The 22,965-nt window shown below is 42.1% G+C and overlaps 1 protein-coding gene across 1 annotated transcript in view; it reads left to right on the top strand.

The window, feature by feature from the left end:
* The window catches only part of LOC146855938 (sodium-coupled monocarboxylate transporter 1-like), a 251,585-nt gene that overhangs the window by 94,210 nt on the left and 134,410 nt on the right, over nt 1-22,965 (top strand). Inside the window, exons 3-4 of the mRNA XM_085653895.1 lie at nt 2,629-2,680; nt 15,385-15,452. Coding sequence (XP_085510021.1) covers nt 2,629-2,680; nt 15,385-15,452 — 120 coding nt within the window. The remainder of the gene's footprint in view (nt 1-2,628; nt 2,681-15,384; nt 15,453-22,965) is intronic.

Raw genomic sequence — 22,965 nt, 5'->3', positions numbered from 1 at the left:
CATTTGGGCATAAAACTCTGCCCTTCTTCAGGGGTATCTGCAAGTAAGTAAACTTAAAATCTAAATGTTTACGAAAATACAATAATGATGCAAACATAGAGAACACAGTACAATGCCAACAGGATTATAATTCTAGGTATTCAGAAGAAGAGAAACCACTTCACAAATCCAGACTGATATGTATTACGTACAATGTGATATTTCACTAATAAGAACATGTTCTGGATACCTATAAATATAATCCTGTTGGAATTGTACTGTGCTCTCTATGTTTGCACCATTATTGTATTTTCGTAAAGATTTAGATTTTATGTTAACCTACTTGCAGATTCCCCTGAAGCAGGGGAAGAGTTTTATGCCTGAAATGCATTGGGATTCCTCTACATTATGTAGGAAGCTTACAACTGTTACTTTACTACACTGATTGAAGGTCTTCACAGAGACTCATCAAGTTTGCTCATTAAAAGAATATATTTTTTGAGCTACCTTCTTTATCTTTGTTTGTTATTTCACTTTGGAAACTCTGTTTGTACACAGGAATTATTGTACATGTACTTACCTGTCATATCTGATTACTCAGAACATTATGGGATATACTCCAGATGAGTATCTTAGTGTAGTGCACTGGCTGTGACTTCTGTCTTAGCATCACACACTTTTAGAAAGTTGGCATCTTTTTTGCCTTAGCCTTTTGGTTCCTGCAGTCTGTTTCTGGTCACATGACTGGGTGTAGTTGGCAGTTGGGCTTTGTGCATTCCTCCTAGACAGCCACACACAATGGGAGCTTAGGTTTGACTGGATGGGCCAGCCCTGGCAGTATGGGAGGCAGGAGCTGGGCCTCACTTACAACTGAATATGCTATGTGCAGTCTTCACACTAACAGCCTAACAACCATGCATTGCCACTTCAACCAACTTGGAGCCAGGGCAGGGGAGGCAATGGAATCTATGCATTTTATTGTCTAGAAGCTTCTTCTGCCTTTCAGAACCAGGGCACCAGGGTATAAAGGAGGGACCTCAGACACTAACTCATCAGTACACATCTGGACCTGTGGATACTCTGCCAGAAAGAAGGGCTGCTGTGCTGCTACAAGACTGCCACTCTGCTGGGGTGCTACTCTGAAGGAGCTGCTGCCCATTGTGCTGAACTGCTGCCCGATGCCATCTTGCCTGGGAAAGAAGAACTGGGCCTGCAACCTCCATCTTGAACCCATGACCTCAGAGTGACTCAAAGGGCTAGTCCGCTGGCCTCTATATCTGAGCCTCAGGGACATAAAAGGCTCTCCAACAGCTCCTAGACTCGTCTTGGCTCTTCATGACCGTGAATGGGCCCATTCGCACAAGCTACCTCCAGTCCATCTCCTCGCACACTCAGCATCGATGCCGCAGAGGACAGCCACTGCGAAGCTGCAGTCCACCCGTTCGCAATGCCCAGCCTGCTCTTCACGCCACTTGGCCACTACCCGCAGCGCACTCCTTGCTCCTGGTGATCCTCTTCCGCGCAAACAGGACTCTTGGCCCTAAAACTGAAAGGTAAAACTTCAGCAGGCCTAATCTGGACTGCAATTGACCCAGGCTCCATTGCGGTTGGCCTGAACATTTGACTTTGAACCGGTCCAGCACAACCAGATATCTCGCTTTTAGGCGCTATTTTATAGTTTATTCTTTGAAAATTCATAACTCCGGCTCTACTAATTTTTGGTCTTGGTTTATTAATTACATTTTGACGATATATTTCTAACATGGAATGGGATCTATTTGAGTGGTGTTTTTCACTGTTTTACTGTCTGAAGTATTGCACAAATACTTTACACATTGCCTGATGTCTCTGTGCAAAGCTACCAAGGAGTTGAGCGCAGGTTAATTTGGGGTTTTGTTTGTGCCGTACAGTGACTGGGATTGTGTTTGCTGCTTGACCAGGGCTCACAGCCCAGTCAACCAGTACCCGATTTCTAACACAGATCATCACTTAACTGCCGCCCTCCATAATTGGATGTGTTGTTTACCTCCATTGCTTTTATTGCTCATTTGCTGATTCCTGATCTTGTGCTCCATAGTGAATTAGGGTTACTCAAAGCACACTACATCTATTCCAAATAAACAAATACATCAATCTATGTTTTTTTATACATTTGAACTCTCGGAAATTAATTTAATGGCAAGAAATGTGTGTGGAAAACATGACTACAATCCCAAAATCTCATAGAAAGTATTCATATTCAATTTATAGTAATTCCAACTTAAAATATTTTCCTATCATGCCAAGTCAGTATGCCGGAGTTTATTACCCCCCACCTTGCCCCTCCCCGCCCCACCTCACCAGCCCGCAGCACTCACTGAGGAGCCGCCACTGGCTCTGCAGAGCGCCAAGTGTAGAAAACCCCGCAAACAGAGCGGAGTTCACCGCCCAGGGTTACATATTTCCCTGATTCCCTGCTACTCAAACTTTAAAACTAAGCCCAAGTAGGCTCAGAGGTTCGCAATGAAAGAAAATTGGAAATATAAATCTGTTTATTTTATATATCGAACTCAAGAGTTGGTGCATGTTGGGCTATGTATTCTTTCGCAAATGAGTATTGGCAGAAACTTTAAATCTGTTGAAATTGATTTTGCTGCATTTCTTTTTCAGATTTTATATACTGGAATTGTTATTTATGCTCCAGCTTTAGCCCTAAATCAAGGTGAGAAAAGAGCGATTCGTTGTTTCATTAATTGTCTGCATTGTGCATAACGTTGTGCGGGATAATGTGCAAAGTGGTATTAAGAACACATTTCAACACATTTTGTTTTGCCAAGAGTGATAGCTATTTTCCTGATAATTTAAAAACTGAAATTCACTTCACTGTCGGTATGAACATGCATAAATGCGAGATGCCTTAGGTGTTCTGCCACAGCACGTGGGAGGGATTAATCAGTGCTGTGTTCCAATTCCAATGTCTCCCTATTTTAGTGAGGTGAAGAGTATGTCTGGTTTTGCATGCCAGTTTGTTTCAGTCCAATGTGTGGTAAAGTTACCTCATAACCTATGGTAAGGATCTTTACATACCTTTTCTAAGTCCGTAAAGTGGACCGCTGAGACCTACCTTGAGGTGTCCGCCTGTAGAATCAATGGAAACTCATGGATTTTCAGAGTGGAACTTTGCCAAAGGCTATGTCTCATTTACTGAAATTCTTCTCTGGACCAGCTCAGGCGACCTAAAAACAGCATATGTCTTTCTTTGTTTTGGAAATGGGGCTAGCGGGCTCTGTGCTTTCTTTGTTACTTTGGGACTTCATTTCTTCACTTCTTCGCTCCCTATCATGTAACCAAAATAGGGAATGAATTTCTGACCTGGGAGCCTGTGAATAGGGTACCCATAAATCCTATTGCTGGCAAATACCACAGGCCGGTTTGAGATTTGCTGGATGATCTTCCCAGGAAGTACTGTAGATGTCTGCATAATCCTGCAAATAAAGAATATTTGTGAAGGTTTTAAAGGCCCTGCTCATCAGTCCCCGAAGAGAGGTCATAATTAATCCAGGATTGGCCCTTTATTACCAGATCAGCTTTTTTCCTGTCCAGAACTGCCGTGCATTGGAAAAATGTGCCTGTGTGCTGCAATAGGAAATAATATCAAGCAAATTAAATTCATTTTTAATTTAAAAAGATTTCTAAATCAAAACATTTAAACACAATTAATTTTAAACAATATTATTTTTTATTTAGTATTGACATTAAGTTTAAATTAAATTAAATTAAAGTGTATTACATTTTTACCTCAGATTAAAAAGACAAAGATGATTAACACTTATTACAATATATACATTAGAGACACATTTATTACAAATTAAATACAAATAAATATGTAAGCAACCATAAATTATTTTAATTATAAAGTATATATTAAAATAATATTTAAAACATAATTCATATATGTAAACTAAATAAATTTAAATTTGTAAACTAAAGCAAAGTTAATGTTAGTTATCGTTTTTCTTTAAGTAGTCCTACGCTAATATTATTTGTTTAAAATAATGTAAGCTGGACTAATTTAGGACTGTATCTGACCCAAGCTCCATTATGGTTGGCCTGAAGGTTTGGCTCTGTACTGGTCCCGCACAACCAGATATCCTTGGTTGGCGCTTTATGCTTTTTAGGCGCTATTTTATAGCTTATTCTTTATAAATTCATAAATCCTGTTCTTCTTATTGGATTTTTGTATTGTGGGCTTCTTTTTTTTATTAAACATTGCTCTATTTTTCTAACCTTGTATGGGATCTTTTTGAGTGGTGTTGTCACTGTTTTACTGTTTGAAGTGTTGCACAAATACTTTACACAGACATTTTGCTCTGTGGCAAGCTACCAAGGAGTTGAGCGCAGGCTAATTTGAGGTTTGTTTGTACCTCACACTGGCTAGGATTGTGTTAGCTGCTTGACCAGGGCTCACAGCCCAGTCAATAAGTAACCCAATTTCAAACACAGATCATCACTTAAGTGTCACCCTCCATAATTGGATGCGTTGTCTACCTCCATTACTTCTCTTATCGCTCATTTGCTGATTCCTCATCTTTTCCTCTGTAGTAAATTAGGGTTACTCAAAGTTCACTGTAACTATTCCAAATAAATAAATAAACATATCAATCTATGAGTGTTCCTGTACATTTGAACTCTCAGAAATTACCTTAATGGCAAGAAATGTTTGTGGAAAACATGACTGAAATTCCCAAATCTCCTAGAAAGTATCCATATTCAACTAATAGTAATTCCAACTTAAAATCTTTTCCTATCATGCTAAGCCAGTAGGAGAGCCCAGAAAGATAATATTTTGCACAGTATACACTACCTGTATCATGGGCTTCTCATGAGGTAGAATTGGAAATCAATATTAAAAGAAAGGACTGAGGGCCTGATGGACCACCAAACCCGTGGTGGATGTGCGGTGGCGGTCGTGGCGCACCAGGGGTCCAACTGCCGTATTACAACTATGGCGATCTAACCGTTTTGGAACTGCCGTAACCCCTGGCAGTGGCGCAGAGGTGTGAGGCCGCAATATGCTTGGCAGGGCTGCCACAATATGCTTCATGGGGCCACTGCAGCCCACCAAGCATATTACGAGTTTCCTCTGCCAGCAGTCTCATGGCGGTGTTCACGCCATGAAACTTGTGGCAGTGAGGAAACTAAGGGGGCCCTAGAGGGCCCTCTGTTGCCTCTGGCCATGAGGATGCATGCAGAGCGGCACATGGTGTGCCCACCTGTCTGCATACACGCCACGTTCCTGCACTGCATGGACTTAATAGTCCATGCCATGCAGAAACTTGCTTTGGCGTTCCCATTGCGGTGCCTTTTTTCAAGGAGGCACTTCGGTAGGGACACAAAAAGACTGCCTGCCAGACAGCAAGAATACTCGTGATACGGCGAGCGGCCAACGGTTGGTGGGGCAGGGCGGTGGCGTGACGCCCCGCTCCCTCACTGTCAAACTTGTAATCACGCCATAAGTAAGCAAATCAAGATATTAGTTAAATACATTTATGCTTGCAAACTCACATTTGAGAATTGGGTCCCTTGTCTCCAATCTGTTCTATCCACACCTGCTTCGGGATACTCTATGGTTTTTGCATTAAACAACGAAATCCCAAGGAAAATTATTTCACACACACTGTCTCACAGGGCTGTGCTCCAAACAGCATTGAACTGAGAGTGCTAAGCAGAGAAGAAATACATGTTTAGGAAGGGCAGCAAGGCACCTTTTTTTAAACCAATTTTGAAATTGTTAATAGTAAGGCTCAAAGTTCAGAACATGGAACTTGCCAAGGTGGGAGAAGTTTCCTCTTTGGATGCATTTCATGAAGTCATGCTCACTCACCATGGCTGTCATTACGAATGACTTGGTATTTAATAAGGGTAATACCAAAACTAGTATTACATTAGGATCACAAGTTGATCCCCTATTGGCCCATCTGCAATGGGGAATAAGATGTCCACATTTCTGGAAATAAACTTGTAAATTATGACCCATTTCTTTGCACGCAATCCACCTGCTTTTAACAGGTCGATATTGTAGTGACCTGGGGCAGGGCACTAGGACTCTGTAGTGGACTGTGGGGACACCAAGGGAACCGGACACCACATCCGGTCAAGGATGTGGGAGGGGACACTACAGAGCGAGGAGAGAGCGTGAGCAGAGGTGCGTGGGCACAGCACAACATATTGTACCTGAATGAAGAATATAAGATCCTCACCTGTCTCCCGTGTATCTGTGGGGCAAGGACACGACAGATATGTGCTGTGACAATTTTGCTCTGAGGAATATCGAGTAAAGTAATTCTGCACTATCTGTATTCCAAATTAGGCGAACATAGTTGTTAACACTGAATCAGGACTACCAGGCCATTTGGCACGTACGAGTGTTGTGCAATTTGGCTTTTTCCTCGGGAATCCTAGTTATGCTGGCTGCCTTTGTGCATTCTGTAGCCTAACCAAATTAAGACATAACATGATTGCCACACTCCTGTATCTTTCAGATTCATCTGGTTATTCCTGTATCTCTGCATTCTGCCCATCTTTAAAGCCATGGCACACAACTCCCCTGCGTACTTAGGAACTGTAATGCACAAATGGGAACGATCATTGATAATCACAGTTAAGGATGTTCTGCTTATGAGGGGTGAGGGTCTCTAGCAAGGGCATTCCACCTGCTGCCCTCCAGCCGTATGGAAGTCTTCCATTCCCACCCCATTCAGCGTTTTTATATGTTATTTTCTTTGGTTGGACCCCGAAGACTAATCTTTTAAACTATTAATCCGTTTATCTTGTGGTTATGTTTGTTAACTTTGTTTTGAGAACAAGCGCAATGTAGCATATTAGCAAAGGAAATAAAATAAAAGGGTGAAATACAAATTATTTTACGGTACTCTAACTGCTTACTTTTGGAGACAAGTACTGTCCATCAAATTATAACTTAGGAGCGCCTGTATTTTATCTGTTTTTGTATTTCTCTCTCACACAGACGTCTGATTTCATTACTTCCTGGCCCTTTTCTACGGCGTCTCCTTTTATTTACTTCTCCCTATACACTCTCCTCTGCTCCAGCACTATTTCTGCAGTATTCACCTGTGCATTTTCATTTTCCACTTGGCCACAGTTACACTAGTCATGTAATAAATATGATAAATAAATGTGCTCTGTGGCACACATTACATTATACAAAGTTCATACAAGGATATAACCTCGAAGTATATATGGCCTCGATATATAGAAATATAGGAGGGCACTTTTGAGACCTGTGGCAAGCGGTAGAGTTAGGCCATGAACCTTAAAGGGCCTACACACGTCAAGGAAAATAGTCTTTCACCTGTAAATAATAATGTAGGGTGCACTCAAAAGCAAAATTCTATATTAGATGCAGAATACAATTGCTTTTGAGTCCAAATTTGTTTTTTAATGTCATATGAATAATTTCTTATACACTGTTACAAACCGAGTCATTAGTTGTGTTGCCTGCACAAGTAATGGGTCTACATTTGTCCTCCATTGAGAACCAAACACCCCTTTGCAGTGAATGACTCATTCAAAGTAGCAAAGCGGAGCAGTCCAAGACCTACTCAAGGGAGGTGGTGTGGGCTAGTAATCACCATTCACAAGTACACAGTAATCACACTCAATAAATAATTGTCCAGTCTTTGCTTTTCTTTTGAAAATACGAAAAGTAAATTTATTACAGACACTTCTCAATACTATGCAGCATTTTCAAATATACATAAGTTGATGGAAATACTTCTTGATGACATTGCCTAATTACTCTTGCCCCTTCCAAAGGGAGATTGAGATCACCAGATCACATGTCAAAACCTTCACTTGTATTAACATGCAATAATGGAATATCACTTTGAATAAACACACTCAATATTGGCAATAAAGCAAGTATACCTTGAACATGACCACTTAATATTGGCAATAAAGCATGTATACCTTAAACATGAGGGGTTGTCAGCATAATTACTTCATTAAAACTTGCACAAGAGAAAGGGTCTATGCATGTCTGGGTGATTTGTGAACTCAGCATAACCATTTTTATGTAAAATGCAAGTTAACATAGCCCTCTAAAGAGCATCACATTCAGAATTACAACACATTAGTAATGACACCACATCTCCCCAGGGGTGTTTGCATATCATGAGAACTTATGTTGACCGCCTTCAAGCCACAGATACTGCAGTCGTAAACTTTGCCCCCAGAGGGTGCAGCACTCCCATCTATAGAGCACACGCTCCAGCCTGGGGAGAGCTGTAAAATCCTTGGAAACCCTTAAGGGGTTGTCCTTCAAAAGTCCCACCCAATTGGGACCCTTGTAAACCATTTGGGGGAAGGCTGTGCTGCCCTTGCAGCCCCACCCGCACTTTGGCCATAATTTGGTGGTGACCCCAGCCTCTTGAGGCCAAAGGAGCATCCCCCACTTTAAAGGTTCTGTGCAGGGGGAAGCGGGCCCTCTCGGTTGTGCATTTCTGCTGGACACTGGGACTGGAGGCCATGAACAACTGGAATGAAGAACCCCCTGACTGCCATCTGGCCTAAGGATTCTAACTCTAATTGACCCCAGGACCAAAGTCAAAATAAAAGGGCTCCCATTAGTTAATTAGAAAGTCAGAAAGAGGCTCAAGTTTGCAAATTGGGGCAGTTGAACTTCTAAAAACATGGTGTATAATTGTTTTCCAAGATATGGAAGTTTGCATCGATTTGAGCTTGTTACAGGCAATGATTATTTTAATATTAGGGAAATCAACAGTAAACTATAGTCCTGGAGACTATAAAACAGTCCCATAAATAGTAAAAAAAAAAAACGGCCCTTAGACCATCAGACCAGATTGTCAGGCACTGTCTGATTGGCCTTTAGGGTGGTCTAACCCTGTGAGTGGGGTATGTTGTGTCAAATGCGAGTGCCATACTGCTAAGCACGTACTGCATGATTTGTACTGCTGCAGATTTGTCCACAATGCATCATTCACACATTCTTTTCACTCCACAAAATGCATTTTATGTTACCCCCCTCTGTGTTTTTAAAGCAATGGTTATAGGATGGCTCGAGTAAAGATTGGAGGAGCAGTAAGATCGTGGAAGACCACTCAGCCTTCATTGCACACCACCACTTTATCAGAATAACAAAGACAGCAGCAATCCAGGAACACATCAACGCCAACACCCACAACAGAAAAGAACTCTTCGCCGTTGTCAAAGAATTCACCAAACCCAGCACCGAGACAGCAGATAACCCCCTCTCTCAAGACCTCTGCAACAAACTTGTCACCTTCTTCCACCGCAAGATCAAGAAGATGTATGACAGCTTCTCAACCCAAGACCCACCCACCCCACCGCTACCACCGGACTCAATGGCTCCAGACCCCAGCAGACCTTACCCAACTGGACCACCCTCCCATCTGACAACACCTTAAGAATCATGAAGAGCATCTACTCTGGAGCCCCCTTGAACCCATGCCATCTCAACATCTTCAACAGAGCCGGCACCTCCATCGCACCCAAACTCTGCCACCCTATCAACTGCTCCATCGATTCCACCACCTTCCCAGAAGACTGGAAGCATATAGAGATCATCCCCCTGCTGAAAAAACCCTCTGCCAACCCTCAGGAACTGCAGACCCTTCTCTCTGCTCCCCATCCCAGGCAAAGTCATTGAGAAAGACATCGACGCCCTACTCTCCGAGTGCACCAAGACCGCTCTCCTTGCTGTGACAGACAACATCCACACCCTTCTCGACTGAGCCAAAACCACTGCCCTCATCCTACTGGACCTCCCAGTTGCCTTCAACACTGTCTCCCACCACACCCTCTGCACCAGACTCCACGAGGCTGGCAGTATACAATAAAGCCCTCGAATGGATCCACTCCTTCCTCACTGGCAACCATAGAGAGTCAGACTTCCACTGTTCAACTCAGAACCCACAGAAAACAGCTGCAAGGTGCCTCAGAGATCCTCCCTGAGCCCCACCTTCTTCAACATCTACATGGTCCCGCTGGCAGCCATTGTCAGAAGCCACGGACTAAACACCATCTCCCACACCGACGACACCCAGCTGATCCTCTCCCTCACAGACGAACCCACAGCAATTCCACAAGAGGATGAAAGCTGTTGCAACCTGGAGGAAGGACAGCTGCCTCAAGCTCAACTCAGACAAGACTGAAGTCCTCATCCTGGGCTCTAACCCCTCCGCTTGGGAAGACTCCTGATGGCGCGCAGTGCTCGGGACACACTTACTTACCCACGGACCACGCACAAAACCTCAGCATCAGCCTGGAATCCTCACTCAATGAAAAGCCAAATTAATCCTGTGTTGTCCTCCTGCTTCCACACGCTCCGCCTGCTTCATAAGATCTTCATGTGGATCCCCACCGAGTCCAGGAAAGCAGTCACCCATGTGCTTGCCAACAGTAGACTCGACTACGGCAATGCACTCTACACCGGCACCACCCAGAAGCTCCAAAAGAAACTGCAGAACATCCAGAAAGCCTCTGCCAGACTCATCCTGAACATCCCACACCACAGCCACATCACCAGCCACATGAGAGGCCTTCACTGGTTACCTATCAACAAAAGAATTACCTCCAAGCTCCTCACGCACGCTGACAAAAGCCCTCCACAATGCTGGACCTGCATACCTCAACCACTGCCTCTCCTTCTACACTGCTATCAGACATCTACGCTCTGCCCAACTAGCCCTGGCAACCATCCCACAAATCCACAAGGCCACAGCTGGAGGAAGATCCTTCGACCTCGCTGCAAAGACCTGCGCCTCAGGCAATCACCATAGCTTCTTCAATTCAACAAGGACCTCAAGACCTGGCTCTTCATCTGAACTGGAGTTCCGCTCCCCCACACAGTGCTTTGAGACCCTCATGGGTGAGTAGTCATGCTTTATAAGAATCCTGATGAATTGAAGCTGGATGGAATCAAAAAGTGAAGGTTATAACTTTTTTCATATTTATCGATTTCACATTTCTATACTTACTTGCCTTCAACTCTGATGGCAGGCAGGGGAAGCTTTCCCCCATTTCCAGGTGATTTTCTTTCACCACAGAGAATTCAGTGGAAAAGGGAGAGGTGATACATATAACTTGATTAGAGCCAGGACTGTCTCCTAAGAATGCTGAGTGCTCAAGCAGTATCTGTGAGCAGGAGTAGTGTCTATTTTGATTTTACCAACGATGGTTTGTCTTAATCAAGTTCATTAAATTATAGTTAGCAAAAATAAACTAGTTGAAATCAAAATGTCTGCCTTGCAGCCAGACTATCAGGTTCAGTGAGGTAATTCTAAAAAAACTGCATTTCTTTTAACTCTTTATGAAAAGTTGCTTTTCTGTTGAAGTGAGGGATGGCTGATATTGCGGCTTAATAGAGTTAACAACTCATATGTCACAAGTGAGCACATCTATCTTTTAATCTGTGCAGCATTTTGAAAACTGCACCTTTCTTTCATTTGCAATTTAAAAAGGGTAAGCCAATTTTATTACATGCTCCAATACATGTTATGTCTGTTGCAATCAAAGATGATATCGAGGTGGTAGATCCAAGTTGATGTTTATTAGTTGATTACAGGATGGTAGTTACATAGTAGATGAGTTAGATCAGGTAGATATATGGTGATGTACAGTCCATATATGGTCCCACCAGGAACTGCATCTCTGCTGCTCAGCCCACTCTCTCCAACTGTCATACCTCCCAGTTAGGCAGGCACACCAACATTCCAATGGTCATCAGGCATTCCACTCACACACCCAAACAGACTGGCTAAGCAGCAATACACGTAGATACAACACATCCCCTTTCTTTACAAAATCAAAACACCAGTAGAAACAAGCCTAATGAGATAATCACAACTATGCAGAAGACTTGTAGAAACTTGCATTCAGAAAAAATATCTCAAGTGAAGCAATGATGTAACATTTCAAAAGATAATGAGAATGTGAAATGAAAGAAGATAAAATAGAAAAGAATTAATGCAAAGACAAGAGATAGTAAGAATACGAAACGAATGAAGATAAATAGAAAATAAATAAGTGCAAAAGAGAATATAAGAATTCTACACAGCACCCATCCCCTTTCCTTGTTTTGACAATTTCAACTCCGCACATTGTGCATTCAATATTTTGACAATTTCAACTCCGCACATTGTGCATTCAATATTTTGACAATTTCAACTCCGCACATTGTGCATTCAATATTTTGACAATTTCAACTCCGCACATTGTGCATTCAATATTTTGACAATTTCAACTCCGCACATAGTGCATTCAATATTTTGACAATTTCAATATTTAGACGACTTCAACTTCTCCTTAAATATTGGGATCACTGCCCAGTAACCATTTCAATATAAAGTATGGGTGCTCTGCCCATTACATATAATTAAATATAATGTTGGTACACTGCCCATTGCGGATCAAACCTTCAAATATAGGGAACACTGCCCATTGCGCATCAAACCTTCAAATATAGGGAACACTGCCCATTGCGCATCAACTTCAAATATAGGGAACACTGCCCATTGCGCATCAAACTTCAAATATAGGGAACACTGCCCATTGCGCATCAAAATTTCAAATATAGGGAACACTGCCCATTGCGCATCAAATAATCTCTATAAATAAATAAAATTGAGCACCCCAACATAAGTTGAGCACATAAGTGGCTCAATCCAATAAAAGTAAGTTAACCCAGCACATCACTGAACTCCAAAAACTGACTAAGATGCAATAACCGCCAATGAATGACAATACCATAAATCTGTTACATGTGAAAAGACGTAAAGGTAGCATAAATGTAAATTATGTCATCAACAATGCAATAAGCAAATTAGTCGATACAAATAGCAAAGAAGATTACAAAGTTTTCAAAATAAGAAATTAAAACAACAAAAGTAGTCACCGTAGTCCGAACGTTGAAATGCCACAGTCACAGTCATCATAGATTAGCAAGTACAGGTGAGTCATGTTGTCCCCTCTCAGCAATGAAATCGAATAACTGTAGGTCCCAGACGATATCCTCAAAAACATCCGTCTTGTACTTCCATGCCTTTGTTGAGACAAATCACGTGCAAGTTGAAGTACTTCTCTCACCTGCATAATTTGCTGCGGTGCAATGAAGAGACAATGACGGGAGCACATTTAGCTTGGCAACGTCGGTGCAGTGACAGTAAATGACCAGATGCCCCAAAATGGCAGCACGTACGTGACGTCTAGACGGGTGGCTCACGGCACACTTCAGCAGCTCTCCACAAAGCAAACCGGAGGCTGCGCGAGTTGATGAGAGGACTCGCGCTGGCAGAAAGATCGAAGGCACGAGCAGAATATGTTGGTGAGTGACAGTTTGTTCTTACTTCCTTTTAAACTCTTAGGAACGGTAATTAATAAGTTTCATATTCACCAACACTCACAGGCACCCTATCAAAGGTGTGAGCTGTCAAAATGCCTAACAAGGGAAATAAGCACTCAGCGATTCCCGTGGCATGAATGAAATTAATGTACACTCACAATCTGTGCTGACGATCGTAGCAGTGCACTTAACTGCTAGATTTACGACTGTCAATGACTGCCAAAGTATCCAGATAGTATTCATTTAGTTTGGCAAAGTTCAAGGGTCCCGGTTCCTCTCAAGTGGGTTGCAAACAGTAGAATCCTAAAAAGTTCACAGCAGGCAGCGCTTTCCAAACAAAACAAGTGATCTCAATATCAGTCACAAAAAGGTTGGCACCAGGCAAATTAATTTCTTCGAGTAGGCTACACAGATTTCAGACTTCGACATACTTTTGAAGGTTCAAATTAATCAAGTCACCTAACATCTAATGTCCAAAATATAACTTACTTATGTAGGCTGTCTTTCTTGTATGTTGCTCGTAGCTTACTGTCGTTAATGCTGTGTCTTTCCAGCATATGTCAAATAATTATTTCAAATGTTGAGATGATTTTCCTTAAGGAGTGTGAAGCACCCACAATAGGCTGTCCGGTTGATGGAGGACACTGGTGGGACAAAATTGGGTGTTCTTCTCCTCTTTTTCAAGTGTAATTTCCTTCAAATTTCTTTACAATTAGTCTTTTGCTTGTAAATTCAAAATCTTCACTTCAGGTATGCAGGAAACAGTACACGCAGGGTTTTTTATCCCACCCTCGTCTCCAATGTTGCAATCAAAGATGATATCGAGGTGGTAGATCCAAGTTGATGTTTATTAGTTGATTACAGGATGGTAGTTACATAGTAGATGAGTTAGATCAGGTAGATATATGGTGATGTACAGTCCATATATGGTCCCACCAGGAACTGCATCTCTGCTGCTCAGCCCACTCTCTCCAACTGTCATACCTCCCAGTTAGGCAGGCACACCAACATTCCAATGGTCATCAGGCATTCCACTCACACACCCAAACAGACTGGCTAAGCAGCAATACACGTAGATACAACAATGTCCCTCTCTCCTGGATCTCAAAAACCCAGGAACACTGATAAAATTGTAAAAGCGATATTAGCAAAACAAATACATGTTTTTGGATAAGCTGTTCAAAAGATATAGGTGACTACTCTTAGAACTTAGATTATGATGCATGCTTCTGATGGAAGGGATTTCCACTTGATAACTCGTCAATGCCAATTTAAGAACACATCATGCTATGCGGGAGAGTGGTATCTCAGGATATTACCTGTTCGCCCAATCACAAGGCGTCTGGTGCTCATGCATCTGGATTTGCATGGTGCATGTACAACATATCTAATTTTACTGATCAAAAAACCTGACAGTGGTGATCAAGCAGGGTTTGCTTGTACAATGCAGCCCAGCTCCACCGACCCTCTCCTATAGCACAGTGAGAGCATTGACGACCCCTGATGACCCCTGATGCCTGGCAGCAGTCTTCCCTGCCTTGAATGATCTACTGCCTTCCATGTAGTCGCATTCCCCCGCTGTCTTTTAGTCAATAGTAAAAGTAGAGGGTAAACAGGAACGCTTAGCAGGTGTGCCATGGAAGTAGAGAGGAGCCATTATTTTTATCTGGAATATAGATCTGTATGCACATTTTTACTTGGTATAATTGGGTCAATGAGTTATTCCCCGTTTACAACAGAATAACTCATAATGGATGGTGCAGGGAAGGAATTATTAGCAATAAATTGCAATTTCAGCCTCAGTAGTTCTCCCCCCTCTGCAACACCTAACTCATAATCAGGGCCTTAGTGTACTAGATCGATTTTGTCAAAATATAATTTGAGAACTATGTATTAATGAATGAAAATTCGTTCTGCTTGCCAAGAAATTACTTATTTCTGTGTCTCAAATAAAACCTTCGAAATGTAGCGTTTTTACATGTTTCCTGTTGATAAAAAACTTTCCTATTTTCTGTTTTTTACAGTTACTGGACTTAACCTTTGGGGCGCGGTGGTTATAACTGGAGCGGTTTGCACGTTCTATTGCACTGTGGTAGGTCTTCAAATAAATGAAAGCTCATTTGATATCTCACAATAGGTTTTTTCCTGTAGCAAACCGCATAGTTAAACTGTAGGGGAGAGATGCTTCCACAAAAACAAAATATTCTAATTCCTTTGAAATAAACAGGTTTATGTAAGGAATCTCTTGCTTAGCCTTGGTATATTGTCACCAGCAACATGATATTGGAAAAAATGCATGTGGCACAGGTGCACCGACCAACAGCAAAACAAACTCCCTAACTAATTTAATACGTACAATGTGATCTGAATAACAAACATCGGATAATAAGAGGTAAGGATCAAGAATAGAAAATCAAAGTGTTCCATAGAAATGAAAAGGAACTCAGAATTCAATAAAAGCCAGTGGGGTGCAGTTGACCCGACCTAGGCACCCTATGAAGTGGACTGGGGATTTAGCAGTGTTGGAAATGAGTTGTTGATTTTCCTTGGTCAGGAAGTATAGTGGATCAAGAGCTTGAAATCTATTGCTTCCGATCTACAATGAAGGTGGCAAGTGTTCGCTATTCATCCTGATCAAGAGCTTTATCTTTATAATTAGTACAACGACTGCAGATCATACACAGAACAAGGTGAGAAACTGTGGCTGGAAATGGCTTCTCAAGATTAGAAAACATTTTTGAATTCCTATTTTAACCTTAAGCTCTGCAGCAAAAAGCTTTGAGTGGGCAAAGGGGGAATGCTACAAATGAGATTTCTGATTGGCTGAGGTATGCACCCAGGCCAAGCAGTAACTACAGGGCTTATTTACAAGCCCCTTGCACCACTTTTGCGTCATTGTTAACATGGGTAAAGTGACCTACTGGCGGCGCAAGGGGCTTGTAAATAAGCCCCTACCTCTCTAGTCAGGATAAATTAGATACACAAAGATGTCATGTGTCTATGTCTCTGTATATCATTTCTCCAAATGTGAATAAAAGTATCTGTATCAACAATTGGTGGTATATCAAACCATCGTCCCTATCTAAAAGTGGCATTTCTAAAACAGTAGTAATGTTAAATCCAACTTCACCAGTAAGGAGGATGCACACTGAACGCCATACAGTGCCTCGGGGGGTGAGGGAGGCAAAATCTAAATGAGCAATGCAGTTTTACTTGCACGAAAGACAGAGGCAGCTATTCTTGATTACCACTAACCCTACGGCACATTCCACTATTTTTGGGGTGTCAGATTCAGAGGTACCCCATCCTGAGTGGGCCACCACACAGGTTATCCTAGCACTCATATTCACTTGCAACAGAGAAATTGGGGGGCACATTTGTGACTTACTGCATGATTTGCAAAGATCAAGTGGGTAACCCCCCCCCCCCCCTTGATGTAAAAAGAACCTATTTACCACCACTAGAATCAGCTGCTGCCAGCAGTCTGTAGTGTCTTAGTCTGGGCACTGGATGGGCAGTCACCCACAGTAAATGTTGCTCTAGTTTGGTTGGGCTCTACCTCTGAAAGGTTCTTCAGCACACATAGAAATAGGACAATGCCTCAGGGGATTGTTTTTGTGCAGAAGGGACTCCTTCCTGCACAAAACCAATCCTGCATGCAACGCAGGCACCATTGCACCATGGTGTAAGTGTGCCTGTGTTGGTGCTAGGTAGCCCATTGTGCGCCAGTGCAGGGAAAAGGCAGGAATGTGCCAAATTGTGATAAATACAGCACATGACTGCCCTTTCCCTGAAACGCAGGGCATCAAGGTGACTTGAGCGCTGCGTCACATCTAGATAAATACGGCGCTTGTTTTTTAAGCATAACACCTTCTCTCTTTTGGTAAAATGAGGCGGGCACCAACAACCCTCCCAGCTCTCAGACAAGGTCATAAAGACCGCAAGAATTTTTGGTCCATGGTTGCTTAATATTCCCTTCAGATGTTTATGAAAAACTCATTCAAGTTTCATCCACCCCTCTTTTGGCGTTTCATAACACACAGAGGATTTCTGCTTTATAGACAAGGGCTCTAAATGTGTTTATCTATGCTCTCTCTTGTTTTTGAACATCAGGAAAGAATAAAAAATAATTAAACAGAGTGAAATGGGTTGAGCTACATCATAATTCAAACTCTTCCATTACCCCTTTCCACCACTTCTCATATTTTGGCAGAAAAGCACACTTCCAGTTCCTCGCAGGATTTAACCTAGCAATAGAGAGGACATACAAGACCCAGTCAGTACTTCCTTTGCCCAGCAGTATTGTTTTTGGAGTAATAATTTCTCCAAGAGGTTGTACATGAAGTATTTGCTGCTGGACTGAGGACTAGAATGATGCAAGTTTTGAACAAGTAACAAACATGTGCACAATATCAGCCACTCTGGCTGAGCCGCGTGGGCAACTATATGATCTAATATACCATTTGATCATTTTGCAGGGGCTGATATAGAAATCGAGCAGTGTACAATAAATCTGACCCCTCAATCAGGTGGGAGTCATACCCTCGCAGATTCGCCCAAGAAAACAAGTGAATTCTTGTTCTGTGACCTCCTCTCCTAAACTACGGGTCCATTTATCAGCCCATATTCCCAGATCATTTGACAGAGATTGAATAAGGCAGCTATATTATCCCGAGATACTAGATTGATGTTTGGCAACAATCAGTCGTGCAATATCAGGCTGGGCCAGCGGGATTAGGATGTCGGTGTCCCTACTTAATAGGAAGATCCTGTTCTATAAGTATTTTAAAAAGTCACTACGCTGTATGGCGAATTCTGCATGCAAATCTGAAAATGTTTTTAACCCAAACTCATTCATCAAATTATTTAATCGCTTAATTCCTGAGTTTGCTCAAGTGCCAAAGTAACAGGAGGAAAACTATCGGGTAGGTACGGCTTGTCGAGCAGTGGTGTAAAGGCATGAAAAGTTGACACTTTACAAAATCTCCTCATATTATTTCAAATCTTCTCAAAAGCTGACGTGGTCTTTAATCTTTTTAAAGAATTCTCTTCTCCTGAATTTAGTTTGGCAGGGGTGCAGGTCCTTCACAAATTAAATGGCGTGAAGCCAGTTCTCAGGACAGAGATCATACAACATGCTGATCCAATTAGCCATACTGGCCCAGTAGAAGAGGCATTAGTCAAGAAGTGCCTTTCCACCTTTAATTAATGGGAGTTTAAAACATTTAAAAAAAACTCTGCTCTTTCTTTCCTTTCCATATAAATCTTCCAATTATGGAATCTGATGTTTTAAATTACCTGTGAGGAATGTAAAATGGCAGTGAACGAAAAAGATATCAAATGTTAGGAAGAATATTAATTTTAATTTAGATTAATTCACTCAATTAGGGTAGTTGGTAGATACATCTATTTTTCCAGTAATAGCTTAGTGTGCCATAGCTGCGCAATATAATTATATTGATAGAATTGCTTAGCAGTGGGTGCAAAGATAATGCCTAGATATTGGCTCGAGGTGCGACACACTGATCGCAGCTATTTGCTCCACCTGCAAGGATGAGTTGTGTTTTATGTGCATTTAATTTGTACCCTGAAACTTTGCCAACATCTGATTCTGTGCATTCAACACCCTGAATCCTTGGCTCAGAACAGTGTGAGAATAATAATACGTCATTTGCATAAACTGCCAAAGGGGGAGGCGAGTACGGATTACTGGGGATGTTTGTAAGTAAAAGTCTAACATATGACTCCACATATAGAACATAAAGAACAGGGGAGAGGGGACAGCCTTGTCTAGTGCCACACGAAAGAGGAATAAAAGGTGTTAATTTCTGATGTATACTAACCTGAGATCTCTGATCCTTATCAAAAGCCTTAACCATATTAATAAATCTAGAACTGAAATTAAATTGAGAAAGTAATTCCCAAAGGTACTTCCAGGATATGTGATCGAATGCTTTCTCAGAATCGAGTAGAATTATGTTAAGAGGTTCCTAGAAATTCTCAGCATGCTCAATTAATGCAGCAATTACATTTGTATGCTAGGTCATATCCTTCCCTGAGATGAAGCTCTGTTGTTCAGGAGATACAAGCTGAGAAAATATCTTCTAGACCTGATTGGCCAGAAGCATAATAGCTATTTTAGAGTCTTCTTTGAGAAGTGAAATAGGCTGATATGAGCTACACTCTGTTGGATGTTTGTCTTTTTTACGAAATATTGTCGGGGTGGCTTCATTCCAGGAGGATGGAACCCCTCCTATGTTACAATTTTTTTTTACCTCTTCTAAAAAAGTGGTGCAATTGTAGGTGTCAAGTTTTTAGACACTTACAATGGAATGTAGTCCGCCACTGGGCTTTTCCTGAAGGTAGTCTGGCGATAACCCTTCTAAGTTCAATTGCTGAGAATTCAGCATCAAGCATATCTCTATCACCTTTTGTTAGTTTAGGCAAGTCTAAAGGGGCCAATAGATATTGGCAGTACTGCCCCCCCTCCCCCCGGTCCGCATGATTCAACCCTGAGTACTAGGTCACAAAGATAGATGAAATCTCGGAATGTTGTGCACAAACTCTGCCTGCGGCATCTTCGATTCGTTTAATCACAGTGCTTGGCATGTCAGCCCAGTACAGGCAGGCCAGCAGTTTTCCCGATTTTTCTCCCATTTCGCAGTTCAAGGCTCGCACTTGAAAGGCTTTTTTATTTGTACGAGCCTTTGTTAGAGCCGAAATGCGACCCCACAAGTCCATGATTTGCAAATAGGTAGCTTGAGCAACCAGGGACCTGGAAGTGACCTGTGACATATGCAATTAAATTAGCTTATTCAGTTGACTCCTAATAGCTTTCTCCTCTTCACCAGCTGCTCTAGAAATCTGGGTACTAAAGGTTTGAGAGATTCCCCTAATACAGGCTTTCAGTGTATCCCAAATCATCACAAAGTGGTGAGCTGATCCTTGATTAGTCGTAAGAAATTCCTGAGTAAAACATCACAAATGCTCAATGTAATCAGAGCGTTCTAACACATATTTAGGGAAGAAAGACTAGGGTGGATGGGTGTTACCACAATAGTTGCCTACCCATTTTAATTTGGTAGCTGAGTGGTCCTAATTACCTACAAATCAAGGTTTTGCTCTCTCCATATATTGTGCAGATTCATGTTGGCCATCATATCTAATATGCTAGTTCTAGTCCTACCCAACAGAGCTGTCTGGTAAGTATTGGTTGTGTCAAGAGCTGGGTTCAGAATACCGTTAAAATCACCAATTATATTCATGGGTGACTAACATCACTCATTTCAATCATCATATGGATAAAAAAGAGCGGATCCTAATTGTTCATTGCATAAACATTTAACAAAACAAAATTACTTTTGCTTAGTTGATCGGCTATTTCCACCCATGCCCACATGCCCTCACGATCTACTTTAGTTCATAGGGCTCTAAGAGACTCATTGAAAATAATACTGGAGGCTCCCCGCTGCCCTGAACAGTGTGTAGCATTTACTATATTGTATATTATGGAGCGATATAACTTTGACATGTTTTTTTTAATGAATTACATTTTTTATTTCATTTTTAATTAAATTGTGTTTCAAATCGTACCATCTAGTGTCATCGAGTGGAGTGTTGTTATGTGGAGTGTCATACAATACACTGGAGGAGAGTGTTGTACACTGGAGTGTCATAGAGTCTAGTGTTGAACAGTGGAGAAGAGTGGAGTTCAATACGGTGGAGTGTTACAGAGTGGAGTATTGTGTGGTAGAGTGGAGGGGCTTAGAGTGCTGTTGAGTGGAGTACAGTGTCATAGAGTGGAGTGTCATGTAGTGGAGTTGGTTAGAATATAGTGGCATACAGTGTAGTAGCGTAGAGTAGAGTGGCCTAGAGTGGAGTATTGTACAGTGGAGCGGCGCAGAGGTAATTGTGCAGAGCAGTGGACACTGGAATAGAGCAGAGTATAGTGGCCTACAGTGTAGTGGTGTGCCATAAACTGTTGGAACGTGTGGTGTACAGTAGTCTGAGTGTTGTAGAGTGGAGTGGCATTGAGTGGAATGGCATACAGTGGTATGTCGTAGAGTGGAATTGTATAGGGTGGAGTGGCATACAGTGGAGTGGCGTAGACTGGATTGTCATACATTGCAGTGGTGTAGAGTGGAATAGCATACAGTGGAGTGGCATAGAGCTGAGATGAGTACACTTGAATAGTGTAAAGTGGAGTAGCGTAGAGTAGAGTGGCGACAGTAGAGTGATGTAGAATGGAGAGGCATAGACAGGAGTGGCATACGCCAATTTGTGAAATATGAAAATTATGAAAATGATGTGACAAATTCAGTAAATCCATAATTATGGGGCACACCCTGCAGCCACAGAATCAAATAAATCTTCCTGCCCTTGCTGTCGTCCAATGTGTTATCTATAATCTAGTCATAAACATCCTAATTTTAATCAGCATCCATTCCTAGCTGCAATTTGAAGACAACAGCTTTTTGAAGATATCAAAATAACCATGTAATATGCAAAAATATACAATGGGTAACGTCATAGCATCCCATATTATGTCTCAGGGCTCTGGTGACATCTACAAACCAATCTGCCTTCAGTTTCATGGTTTATTATGTCACCAGAACCCCTCTATGGAACCATGGAACCATACATCAATGGATTGAGATGCTCTGGTGACACCATAAACTGCGAAACTGCCACCCTTGCAGTTTTTCACTCTCATTTTATTGTATGAACAACTTTGCAGCGACGGCTCCTCGGCAATTGCGGAGGAGCTTCGCCCCACTGCCCAGCTCAGAGCCAGCAAATGTAAATAAAACTATGCTCTTGCATCATTTTATTTTGCATTTGCCGGCTCTTAGCCACTGCTGTAGGGAGGGGTGGGGCCTAGGCATGGGAGGGTGGAGGCTGAGTGCTACATGCACTCCACTTCCTAAGTGTTCATGTGTGTTTGGCCGGCCATCTCAGGCCAACCAAAACACACATGCGCACTTAGGTTTTATCCAGCCCAGCTGCATTGAGCAGCCACGCGGAAGAAACCCCCACAGACTCCCTGGTCTGAGCAGGGCATTTTTTTCAGCCGGCTCAGGTTAATCTGTGCGCTACTCTTCAGCACAGGGATTGGATGGGAGTCTGTTTTAGGGGCTGCTGGGACCGAGGAAGAGGAGAGGCGGTGAACGCGACGCAGGAGGCAGCCGGCTGCTAAAGGTACGTTTATAAAAAATAAAAAAATAATTTCTATCCCCCCTGCCAGATCCCACCCCGCCCGTGCTCCCCCTCCCGCCCCTACACCCTTTATTTTTGTTGACCGCCACTGATTCTCTGAATCTGCTCGATGCCATATTGTTCCTAAGGGCTTCATTACTATATCTAAATACAAATATGCCACCTTATTAAGACATTGCATGGGTGCAAGCAGGGGCCTGCTAAAATATATATGGCAAATTAATTTTAACACTCCCAATGTCTGTATACCATTTTCAGCATTACACAAAAATGTGGCTTTCCAGACTAAAGTGACATATGAGAGAGAATTCACCCCCTGCCCAAGGTTTTTTTTTAGCATAAAAATCTTTAGTTACCATTCAGTTTTGCTTGTCTTTTTTTCCTTCACA

The sequence above is a fragment of the Triturus cristatus genome, chromosome 4_1 (assembly GCF_964204655.1).
Source record: "Triturus cristatus chromosome 4_1, aTriCri1.1, whole genome shotgun sequence".
Classification (NCBI taxonomy): Eukaryota; Metazoa; Chordata; class Amphibia; order Caudata; family Salamandridae; genus Triturus; species Triturus cristatus.
The sequence above is the reverse complement of the archived record's forward strand: the minus strand, read 5'-3'. Positions and strand labels throughout refer to the sequence as shown.